This window comes from Hemiscyllium ocellatum, chromosome 45, assembly GCF_020745735.1.
Source record: "Hemiscyllium ocellatum isolate sHemOce1 chromosome 45, sHemOce1.pat.X.cur, whole genome shotgun sequence".
Classification (NCBI taxonomy): Eukaryota; Metazoa; Chordata; class Chondrichthyes; order Orectolobiformes; family Hemiscylliidae; genus Hemiscyllium; species Hemiscyllium ocellatum.
Window position 1 is genome coordinate 31,026,639 of NC_083445.1, and position 12,211 is coordinate 31,038,849.

General features: G+C 45.7%; 1 protein-coding gene across 2 annotated transcripts in view; it reads left to right on the forward strand.

Annotated features, from left to right (window-relative positions):
- pkn1a (protein kinase N1a) overlaps positions 1-12,211 on the forward strand; it is a 207,371-nt gene that overhangs the window by 67,522 nt on the left and 127,638 nt on the right. For both annotated transcript variants that reach the window (XM_060855310.1, XM_060855311.1), the window contains exons 4-5: positions 5,317-5,446; positions 8,234-8,379. In XM_060855310.1, the coding sequence (XP_060711293.1) occupies positions 5,317-5,446; positions 8,234-8,379 (276 nt within the window). The remainder of the gene's footprint in view (positions 1-5,316; positions 5,447-8,233; positions 8,380-12,211) is intronic.

Here is a 12,211-nt window from a genome sequence, read left to right on the forward strand (position 1 = left end):
CGACCCTGCTCTTTGAGACCTGTTATCTTGCCAACCTAAAGCTGAGCAGTCTGTTCCACACTCTGTTTCCAGTTCCTTTTCCTTGATATATTACCCCAGTCCATGATGCTGCAGTCCTGTTAAGTGCCTGTAAATGCATATGTTTTGTTTCCCCCTTTAAACTGAGTAGATTTGTTAAGACCATTTCCTTTCAGAAAACCATGTTGACTCTGTTTGGTCATACTAGGAATTTCTAAGTGCTTTGCTGAACAGAGCACTTTAAACACCTCCGTAGGTGTTTAACACCTCACTTGATGACCCTCCCACACTGTTAGCAAAGGCCCCAGGAGTTGCTGAAGCAGCTGCCTCTTTCAGTCACTTTGTGCAGATCAGAACTCTGCAATATTTTTAAGTGTGGTCAAAGTAATACTTCAAACTGTCCTTGTGTAACCTCAATGCTGTTTTATTCTAGGTGTCAGACATTAAAGGAAAATACCCCAACTGCCTCCTTGCCCAGCTGTCCTGTGACTTTCAGGGACCTGACTAGATGACTTTGTTCCCCTCCACTTCTGGCATCTTACTGTTTATTCTGTGTAGGGGGTCCCTGATTTACAAGGTCCAAATTGCAAACTCTTGTACTTAGAACTGTGTTCTCACACAGGCATTTAAGGACTTGACAGATGAACATTTCTTGTACATTATGAACAACTACTTTATGTCTTCCTGCATTGTGGATTAACTTGCGTACAGATCCACTTGCAAATGGACTCCACAACGGGACCATTGCCATCTTTGCCTTTCCCAGATGTATTACCTGAATTCCATTAGCCATTTTTCTGCCTACCTGAACCATACACACGTTGTTAGTTTCCTGTAGTCTGCAACTTTCTTAGGTGTTATCAACCGCAGGGCTTATTTTCATATAATTTGCATACTTCTGGAGCCCGCCCCCTGCATTGATATTTATAACAACAGCAGGGGACCCAGAACATAGCCAAGAGAAAGCACAGCTTCCACTGAGCACTCCAGCCACACAAACCCCATTGACGATTAGAAAGAACAAAGAACAAGGATATTCAGCCCTCCAAGCCTGCGCTGACACTGATTGCCCTTCCAGACTCAAACTAACAGAGTCGGTATCCCCCTCTTCCCTTCCTATCCATGTAATCGTCCAGGTGATTCCCGAATGCTGCTATTGTGCTGCTTCCACCCCCTCCTCTGGCAGTGTGTTCCAGGCACTCACCACCCCGTGTGTGAAAAACATGTCTTGCACATCTCTGTTAAACACCTAACCACTCACCGCCATCACCACCCCCCAGCAATGAACCTTGTAACCTCCTTCCCCACCTGCCTGCCACAGCCGCATGTGTCCATTACATAGTCCTTGTTTAGATAAAATCCAACCTTCACATTGATGATACCTTCCAGCATGTTGTGTAACGGGGTAAATGTGCTGAATGAGACATATTTATGACAGATCTAGCAATTCAAAAATGTCTATGAGATGCTGTGTAACATCAGCAGCAACAGAATTGTAGTCTAACATAAACTGCAACATCATGGGGTGGCACGGTGGCTCAGTGGTTAGCACTGCTGCCTCACAGCGTCAGGACCTGGGTTCAATTCCCGACTCTGTCTGTGCAAACTCAACACAGACATTCTCCCCATGTCTGTGTGGGTTTCCTCCGGGTGCTCTGGTTTCCTCCTACAGTCCAAAGATGTGCAGGTTAGGGTGAATTGGCCAAGATGAAGTGTTCAGGGATGTGTAGGTTAGGTAAATTAGTCAGGGGGAAGTGTAGACTAGTATGGGAATGGGCCTGGGTGGGTTACTCTTTGGACGGTCAGTGCAGGCTGGCTGGGCCGAAGGGCCTGTTTCCACACTAGGGATTCTATTTCTAATTCTTAAAAAAAATCATGGCCCAACATATCCCCCACGGAACCATTACCATCAGGCCAAGGGTTCATTGGAGAGTGCAGGAGGACATGCTGGGAGCCACACCAGGCAGACCTGAAGATGAGGTGTCTCCCCGCTGAAGCTACTTACCAAACAGCATCAGTAACAAGTGTTAGGACAAAGTGATTCTACAACCAATTATCTGTTCTCGGTGCTGCTCTAATTGAGATTGGTGATGGACAATTAACTCACTGGAGGACAGTGCACACACATCCCAATCCTCAATTATACAGGAGCAAAAGATAAGTGTGAACCATTCAGAATAGTGTTAAGCCAGAAGTGTTACGTGGATGATCCATCCCAATCTTCTCATGGTGTTCCAAGCATCATAGATGCCACTCTTCAGCCAACTTGATTCACTCCACTTATACCAAGGTATGGCTGGAATTACTGGATACTGCAAAGGGTAGGGGACCTGACAAAATTGTGACAGTATTTGTTTTTCAGAACTTGTCAAACCTGAGCCACCCTATTCCAGTGCAATGACATCACTGGCCCTTACCTGACCATGTGAAGAGTTGCCGTGTACACAAAATGACCGCTCCATCTAAAACGTTCATTACAGATATTCACCAAAGACCGTCCTTCCATCCACCCTCAATTATCACCGTTTGACCAAAGGGATCAGGAAAAGTGCTATCAAGCACCACTTCCTGAGCAAGACTTGCTCACTCCTGCCCAGTCTGGGTTTTGACAGGATTGCTCAGCTTCTGAACTCATTCCAGACTTCGTTCAAACAAAAATATCTGAATTCCAGAGGTGAGGCAGAAGTGACATCAAGACCATATTTGATCAAGTGTGGCGTTGAGCAGTCCTGGCAAAGCTGGAGTTAATGGGGATCTGGGGTTAAACCCTCTGGGGAGTGTCACACCTGGCAGAAAGCTGTGCTGCTTGGTTGTCTCTTTGGGAATATTTGAATTCTGGGGGAGTTCCTCAAGGTAGTGCCCAAGCCCCAAACTTCTTCAGCAGCTTCACCAATGACCTCCTCTCTATCCAAAGGTCCAAAGTGGTTTGGTCACCGGTGTTATACAATGGTCAGCACCATTTGCAACTCTTCAGATCCTGAAGCAGTCTGTGTCCAAATGCAGAACTGCTAAGTCTGCAGGTCTGCACTGACAAATGGAGATTTTCTCTTAACATTCAATGACAGTGTTATCACATTATAATCCACCCTCTGTCAATGTCCTAGGGTTTACTATCGACCAGAAAATGACCTGAATAAATATGTGGCTGCAAGAGCAGGTCAAGGGCTTGGAATCCTGCACCTGCCTCCCCAAAGCCTGTCCACCATTGACAAGGCACAAGTCAGGAGTGTGATGATATAGCCTCCACTTGCCTGGATGAGTGCAGGTCCCACAACACTCAGGACCCAGGACAAAGCAGTTTGCTCAGTTGATGAAGAGTCACTTGACCCAAAACATTAACTCTCGTTAGTCTCCCCAGATGCTGCTAGATCTGCTCAACCTGTCCGCAATTTCTGCCTGTTTCTGATTTACAGCATCTTCCTTCTATCGGTTTTTATCCTACCATCTACCTTCTAAAACTTGCAAATGCAGAAATCCACGAGGATTCCTGAGATGGCACTCTCCAACTCATGACCACTTCCATCTAGAAGGACAAGGGCAGCAGATATATAGGAACGTCGCCACCTGCAAATTCCCTTCCAAGCCATTCACCATCCAGATAAATCCTTTGTTATCACTGGGCCAGAATCCTGGAATTCCTTCACTAGCTGCACTGATCATATACCGACACCAAGTGAGCAGCAGCAGTTCAAGAAGGTAGCTCAGCTCCACCTTGTGAAGGGAAAGTGGGAAGAAGCAAACAATGCTGGCTCAGTCAGTGACCGTCTGTCCTCCGAATGAGTCAAAAACATCCAACAGTGCAGCCAACTTGAGAAAGAACATCATCATACTTTCTGTTTCGAGTGCCAATCAAACTTTCTTTTTTCTCCATGCTGACCCAGATTCACCCCAAACAGTCCACAATATTTAATGTTTCAGTCCCTAGAACTGATGGTGTTGGTCGATGTTGGGCTGCATGTCACAGTTCTGACTATGCAGCTGAGTTTGGTGGGATTTAGGTGGAAGGTATTTTGTGAGATGGTGATATCCCATGGTTCCCCCTGCTGGGTTTCAGACCTTGCAGCCTCAGTTCCGTGCTTGGTGAAGAGAAGCATGTTTTATCAATACACAATAAAGCTTATTTTGAATAAAACGACAGTTCGGCTTGTGTTTAGAAACATGAAACATAGGAGTGGAAGTCAGCAATCTGGCCATGGATCCCATTTCATATTCAATGCGATCGATCTCAGTGGCACACTTCCACTCTCTCTGCATACTCCTTGACACCTTTAGCCTCTTGAACTCCAGACCCAATTAACCCAATCTGTCATTTAAAAACAATCCTGCCATGCTAGGAATCAGTCTGGTGAAGCTTTACTCCCCTCCCTCTCTACCATATAATCACTTTTCTTTTGGTAAGGAGACCAAAATTGCACAAAATCCTCTGTGTGATCTCACCAACAGTACAGCTTGTTTATGTACTCAAGCCCTCTTGCAGTGAAGACCAGCATACCACTTATCTCCATTGCTACTTGGTGCACATGTGTGAGTGATGTACAAGATTCCTGAGGAAACCTATACAACTCTAACAGGATCAAGGCAGAAAGGATGTTCTCAATGAGTGTGGAGGGCAGACCCAGTGGTCGCAGTGTCAGGATACTGGGTAGGCCATTTAGGTCTAGGATGAGGAGATCTTCCTTCACCCAAAGGGTGGTAAGTCTGTGGAATTCTCTGCTACAAGAAGGAGCTGGATGTTGTGTTTGGGGAGAAGTGGGAGCTGCGTACTGAGTTGGATGGGTAGCTGTGATCACATTGAATAGCATGGCAGACTCAAAAGAGGTGAATGGCCTATGTTTTTTTTTAAATGTCTCTGCAAGAGGCAGTTTGTGCAGAGCCTTGCTCACTTGCACCATTTTGTGGTTCACTCACTAATGCAATGTGAGCATTTCTGGTAAAGCCAGTAGCTTTTGCTTACCCTTATCTGTCCTTGAGAAGGTGGTGGTGGTGGTGGTGAGCTGCCTTTCTGGACAGCTGCAGTCTGAGCTGATTTGGATGATGGAATATAAGGCACATGGATTGCAGAACCAACACACCATTCTGCACGCAACCTGGCTGAGCCCAGAATGGTTCAGTACTTCAGGCCCGGAGCTCCCATGGGACAAATTCTGTTCTTGTGATATATTAATTGAACCCTGGATGTGCACAACCTGAGCTCTGTTGTCAAAAACCCATTCAAGGAAAAGCAGAGTTGAAGCATTTTGTTCCCTGTCAAATGAAAATTCCTTTCATTTTAATTTTGCTCTTTCCTTAATCTCAAAGGACCGGAAGATGCTGTCTACTGCCCAACAGATGCTGCAAGACAGTAAAACCAAAATTGAAGTGATCCGTATGCAGATCCGCAAGGCCGTGCAGGCTGATGAGTTGCACCTAGAAGATGAGGATGGCCAAGGTGAGTGGTGTTTAGGCTCCGTGCTCCCAGATACTAGGCTTGTTCCAGCAGTAAAAGCAAGATACTCCTGCTGCTGCTGGAGAAAATCAAATCAAAGCCTTGGAAAAACACAAGGTCTGCTGGCATCTGTGAAGAGAGTCATAAAGGAATTCAAACCTTAGCTCTGTCTCTCCACAAATACTGCCAGACCTACTGAGTTTCCCCAACACTCTTTTTATTTCAGGGGTTCCCGTCATTTCTAAGCTTCATGAGTGAATTCCGTCATCCTTCTCACTAAAGAAATGAAAGTTTAATAACATTTAATGTTATTTAGATGAACCTATTGGAGATATCTGGAATGTTGTAGTTGTGAAACAGTGAAAATGCCAAATGTGTCAGTGTGTTTAGCATTTTATCAGAATCTGATTCATGCTCACGTTCACAATTTTGAAAAGCTTATTGCCTGATGCTCATTTTATTTTGAGCATTTAGTCCAGTGAACACAGACAGCTTTGAGTTCAGTGTAGTTCCGGTGCTGCTCCTGCTACAGATTTCAGATTGACAGCTGGTTACCTGCAGCAAAATTCCCCAGAAAGCAGGACCAATCGAAGCTGGCCCACATGGAATCAGTCTCCTCTCAGTCATCAGGAAAGTGACGGAAGGGGACAGCAACAGTACACCTGCTCAGCAATAACCTGCTCAGTGACGCCCAGTTTGGGCACTCCCAGGGTCACTCAGCTCCTGATCTCATCACAGCCTTGGGTCAAACATGGACAAAAGAGCTGACTCCCAGAGGGGAGGGAAGAGGGACAGCCCTTAACATCAAGGCTGCAATCGACTGAGTGTGGCATCATGGCGCCCTCATGAAACTGGAAGCAATGGGTATCAGGGCAAACTCCCCGCTGGTTCGAGTCATACCTGACACACAGGAAGATGGTGGTAGTTGTTGGAGGTCAGTTGTCTCAATTCCAATGCATTTCTGTAGACATTCTTCAGGGCATTATTCTGATCCCAAACATCTTCAACTGCTTCAGAAATGACCTTTCCCATACCTAAGGCCACAAGTGGGAACGTTCCCTGAAGATTGCTCAACACATCATTCACAACTCCTCAGATACTGAAGCAGTTCATTTCCAAATATAGCAAGACCTCGACATGAGCCTTTTAATGGAGAGAACGTCATGATAGTGCAGCTGAAGGTGGTTGCTACAGGCCATCTACTGTGATGCAATGGAGATAATTGGCCTCCCAACAAACAGACGCAGACACACGCAGACACAGACACACACACACACCCGCGCACGCACGTGCGCACACACACATATATGTGTTCCTTCTGAGAGATTTCTCCTGCTGCTCATGAACTGTGATTTTGCTAGAAGTGTTTAATGGCACCGTTGGTTAAATGTGGCTTTGATGTCAAGGACAGTACTCTTGTCTTGCTTCTTACGTTTGACTCTTTCTGTTCGTGGTTTGGCCAAGGTTGTAGTGACAGGAACTGACTGATCCAGGTGAACCCCCACCTGAGCACCAGTGAGCAGGTTATTACTGAGCAAGGGCTGCGTTGTTGATGGGCAGTACTCTGGAGTGGATTTGTTGTTGCTTAAATGAACAGGAATTACTGGGGCTGTTTTCCACATGGACAGTGGTGTACCTGTACTGGAACTGTAGGGAAAATCCAGAAGCAGGAGGTCTTTAGCATTGCAGGCAAAATGTTATCAGGGCGGTTGCTGCTTTCCCTGTCATGTAAACCCAATGAAATATGTGATGACCATATTTCCTTTCCCTGTGCCATTTCTTTGTTAAGATAGATATTGCCTCCAGTGTAAAATGAGCTTGCAAACTGCTTTCTGTATATTCTCAACTAAAACTCGTGCTCCAACACCCAAACAAAAATATAACAAGGGCAGAAAAGATTCCATACTCAGCAGGTTTGACAACATCAGCGGAAAGAGAAGCGAATGAGGAGCTTGGCAGGAGTCTTGTTCTGAAAATGGCAATTGACCTTGATCTCTCCGTCTCTCTCTCTCTCTCTCTCTCTCTCTCTCTCTCTCTCTCTCTCTCTCTCTCTCTCTCTCCCCCCCGCCCGCTCGCTCCCACCCTCTCGCCCTTGTCCCCTCGCTCCCATCCTGTTGCCCTTGCCCTCTTGTTCCCGCCCTCTCTCTGTCTGACTGTCTCTCTCTCCCCCCCCACCTTTGTCTGTCTGTCTCTCTCTCTTTCTCTCTCATTCTCACTCCTAATTTCCCCCTTTGATGTCAAGTGGTTTTCTGTCAATCAAAAGTATTCTTGGACCTAAAAAGCATACTGATTACATTTTTTCCATCCAAATTTCCTGCAATTGCCTCCCAATATCTAACATCTGGTTTGTCCCATTTGTATTTTATTGGTTGGGGTTTTGAAAGGATTATTTATATCAATGTAAAAAAAAAGAGCTTGAACTGTTAGTAAGTTAGAACTGATGGAAATCTGTGAGAATTGTGTATTTCCTTGAAGGAGCAGTGTTGAAGAGTGTGGTGCTGAAAAAACACCATGAGCTGATGAAAGGCCTATGTCTGAAACATCGACTCTCCTGCCCCTCAGATGCTGCCTGACCTGCTGTGCTTTTCCAGCACCACACTCTTCAACACTGCTCACTGCTCCTTCAAGGAACTACACAACTCTCACAGATTTCAGCAACTCCTTGTAGCAGTGAGCACACTTGTACACATGATCGTGACCGGGAGCACTGTTTCTGTTTGAAGATGGGATAAATCGATTTTAACACTGCTTGCTTATGTTAAGATGTGGCTGTTTTGTTTTGTTTTAAAGTGAAAGCAGAGCTAAGTCAGCTTGAGCTGAGGATTGAAGAGTTGCGGCATCACTTTCGGGTGGAACATGCTGTATTGGAAGGAGCAAAAAATGTCCTCCGCCTGCTGGGGTCGGCCAAGGTTCATGATAAGAAAGCCCTGTCTGAGGTAAAATAGTAGGAAGCAGGCTTTCCTCCCAATGGACCCCCTGCCTCGGTGGGTCATTTATTTGGTGTTGGTTTGTCTGTTACATGACTGCAGTCCACTTTGAGCTTTCCTCCCACCCAGACTGCTTATGGCTTTGAGCTTGTATTGATATTTCATCAAACTATTACCAGGCTGTTGTATTGGTACACTAGTACTTATTGTTCACAACACCTTATACTTCAATAACCCATTCTTATTCATTTGGCCAATTCAAATGACTTTCCAATATATCCTTCATTTCTCTTTAAATTCTAGGCAGGTACTGTGGAAGTAAAACAACGATCTGAAATCAAAAAAAAGGGATTTGCAAGGATAGGAAAGTGCTTGATTGATTAGTTAGTTAGCAGCAATACATTTATTAATGCCTTCTGGGGAAGGTGGGACCTGTACCTGAAGGGTGGCTGCTCTTGAACTGGAGGGTACAGATGTTCTGGGTGGAAGATTTGCTCATGTAATTCAGCAAGGGGGTGGGAGTCAGAACTACATATCTGAGAGGGGGAGCCAGTTGTAGATGCGGCAGTGACAGGACGTAATGAATCTCTTGGGAAAGTTTCTCAAGTGATGAAACAAAGGGCTTGGTTAAAGTGTGTCTGCTTTAACACAAGGAGATTCCTGATGAAGGGCTTATGCCCGAAACGTCGAATTTCCTGCTCCTTGGATGCTGCCTGACCTGCTGCGCTTTTCCAGCAACACCTTTTTCAGCTCTGATCTCCAGCAGCTGCAGACCTCACTTTCTCCTTAACACAAGGAGTGTCAGAAATAAGATTGAGCTGAGAGCATGGATCAGTACTTGGGACTATGATGATGTGGCCATAATGGAGGCATGGGTTTCACAGGGGCAGGAATGGTTGTTAAATGTTTCGGGGTTTAGAACATTTAAAAAGAACAAGGAGGGTGGAAAAAGAGGGGGTGTAGCATTGCTAATCAGAGAGTGCATCACAGCGACAGAAACGAAGGTTGTTGAGGAAGGTGTGTCTACTGAGTCAGTATGGGTGGAAGTTAGGAAGAGCAAGGGAGCAGCCACCTCATTAGGGGCTTTCTACAGACCCCCTAATAGCAGTAGGGAGATTGATGAACTCATAAGCTGGCAGATTCTGGAAAAATGCAGATGTAGCAGGGTTGTTGTTATGGGTGACTTCAACTTTCCCAATATCGACTGTTACCTCCTTAGTGCAGATGGTTTGGATGGAGCCGTTTTTGTCAGGAGGGTTTCCTTCCTCAGTATGGAGACAGGCTGATGAGCAGAGAGGCCATTTTGGATTTGGTGCTCGGTAATGAGCCAGGACCGGGGTCAGATCTCGGGGTGGGAGAGCACTTTGGTGACAGTGACCCCAACTGCCTCACATTTACCATAGCTTTGGAGATGGAAAGGAGCAGTTACTGAGGGAAGATATTTAATTGGGTAAAAGGAAAGACTGGGAGTAATTGTTCCACAGAAAGGACACAGCAGACATGTGGAGGCTGTTTAAGGAGCAGTTGTTGTGAGTGATGCACAAATTTGTTCCTCTGAGACAGGTAAGAAGGGGTAAGGTTAAGGAGCCTTGGCTGACGATTACAGAGGAACTTCTCGTCAAAAGGAAGGCAGCTTATGTAAGTTGGGGGATGCAAGGGTCTTGCTCAGCTCGAGAGGATTACAGGCTTGGTAGGAAGGAGCTCAGAAATGGACTGAGGAGAGCCAGGAGGGGGCACAGAAAAGGCTTGACAGGAAGGGTTAGGAAGAACCCAAAGGCATTTTACACGTGTGTGAGGGATAAGAGAATGATCACGGTGAAGGTAGGGTCGATCAGGGATAGCATAGGGAACTTGTGCGTGGAGTCTGAGCAGATAGGGGAAGCCCTAAATGAGTATTTTGCTTCAGTTTTTACAAAGGAAAGGGACTTTGTTGTGAATAAGAACTTTGAGGAGCTGGGATATGTGCTTGACCAGATCAAGATTGATGAAGTTGATGTGTTGGAAATTTTGGAAAACATTAAGATTGATAAGTCCCCAGGGCCAGACCAGATTTATCCCAAGCTGCTTTGGGAAGTGAGAAAGGAGGTTGCTAAGCCGCCGGCGAGGATATTTGCCTCCTCACTCTCCACGGGAGCCGTACCGGAGGATCGGAGGGAGGCGAATATTGTTCCTCTTTTCAAGAAAGGTAGTCGGTAAGGTTTTGGAAAGAATTGAGGGATAGGATTTATGACTATTTGGCAAAGCATAGTGTGATTAAAAGCAGTCAGCATGGCTTTGTGAGGAGCAGGTCATGCCTCACAAATCTTATTGCCAGCTGTGGTGGTGGAAGCAGAGTCATTGGAGACATTTAAGCGACTGCTGGACATGTACTTGGAGAGCAGTAAGTTGAGGGGTGCGTAGGTTAAGTTATTTTCTTTTTAGATGAGGATGAATCCTTGGCAGAACATCATCGGGCCTGTTCTGTGCTGTACTTTTCTATGTTCCAAGTTGACACAGGTCATAAGTAGACAGGGTTGTTAAGAAGGTGTTTAACATGCTTGCCTTCATTGCTCAGACTTCTGAGTATAAGAGTTGGGACGTGATGTTGAGGTTGTACAGGATATTGGTGAGGCCTCCTTTGGAGTACTGCACACAATTCTGGTCACCCGGCTATAGGAAGGATAGGGTTCAGAAGAGGTCTACCGGGATGTTGCCAGAAGTGACCGTGTTTGAATTATAAGGAGAGGCTAGACAGGCTGGGACTGTAGGAGGTTGAGGGGTGTCCTTACAGAGGAGTATAAAGTCATGAGTGATGGTGTTCAAGTGAATATCAAGGGTCTTTTCCCTTGGGTAGGAGGAGTTTAAAACTAGGGGGTATATGTTCGAGAAGTAAATTTTAAAAAGAGTACAAGGGCAATTTTTTTTACACAGGGTGGTTCACGTGTGGAATGAACTTCCAGAGGAATTGGTGGGTGTGGGTACAATCACACCATCTAAAAAAACATTGGGTGAAGTACATGAATGGGAAAGGTTTGGAGGGATATGGTCCAAATGCAGGGAAGTAGGGCTAGTTTAGTTAGGGATTGTGGTCAGCATGGACTGGTTGGACCGAAGGGCCTGTTTCCATGCTGTATGACGCTATCAGATTAAGATCGATGATCTTGGTGGTAATACATTTCGCTGGATTGGGAGCTGGCTAGCAGGCTATAGGTAAAATGTAAATACCGAGCAATATGGATCGACTTTCGAGATTGTTTTCCAGTGATGTCCCACAGGAATTGTATTTGACATTATTGTTTGTCAGTTTCCTCCCTGTTTCAAACACAATGTACCAGTTTGAAGATGTTACCAGGAGTGTCAGGGCTGCAGTTGAATTTTGACCATTTTGGTGGAACTTCCTGCATTGAAGATTGGGTTCCTGACAAACAAATGACATTTAACCTCGGCAAGTACAATTGACAGGCTGATGAATCAACATTTACACACCCTACACATCCAACTGGTCTGGTTTGGATGTATCCTAGGTTCCCGAGTTGTATCACACCATAGCGGCACAGAGGCTCAGTGGTTAACTTAGTGCTAGGACACAGGTTCGATTCCAGTCTCTGATGACTGTCTGTGTGGAGTTTGCACATTCTCCCCATGTCTGCGTGGGTTTCCTCTGGGTGCTCCGGTTTCCTCCCACAGTCCAAAGATGTGCAGGTTAGATGAATTAGTCATGTTGAATTACCCATAGTGTTTAGGGATGTGTCGGCTAGATGAATTAGTCCAGGGAAATGTAGAGTAATAGGACGGGAGAATGGGTGGGATGCTCTTTGGAGGGTGGGCGTGGACTCGTTGGGCCGAAGGGCCTGTTTCTACA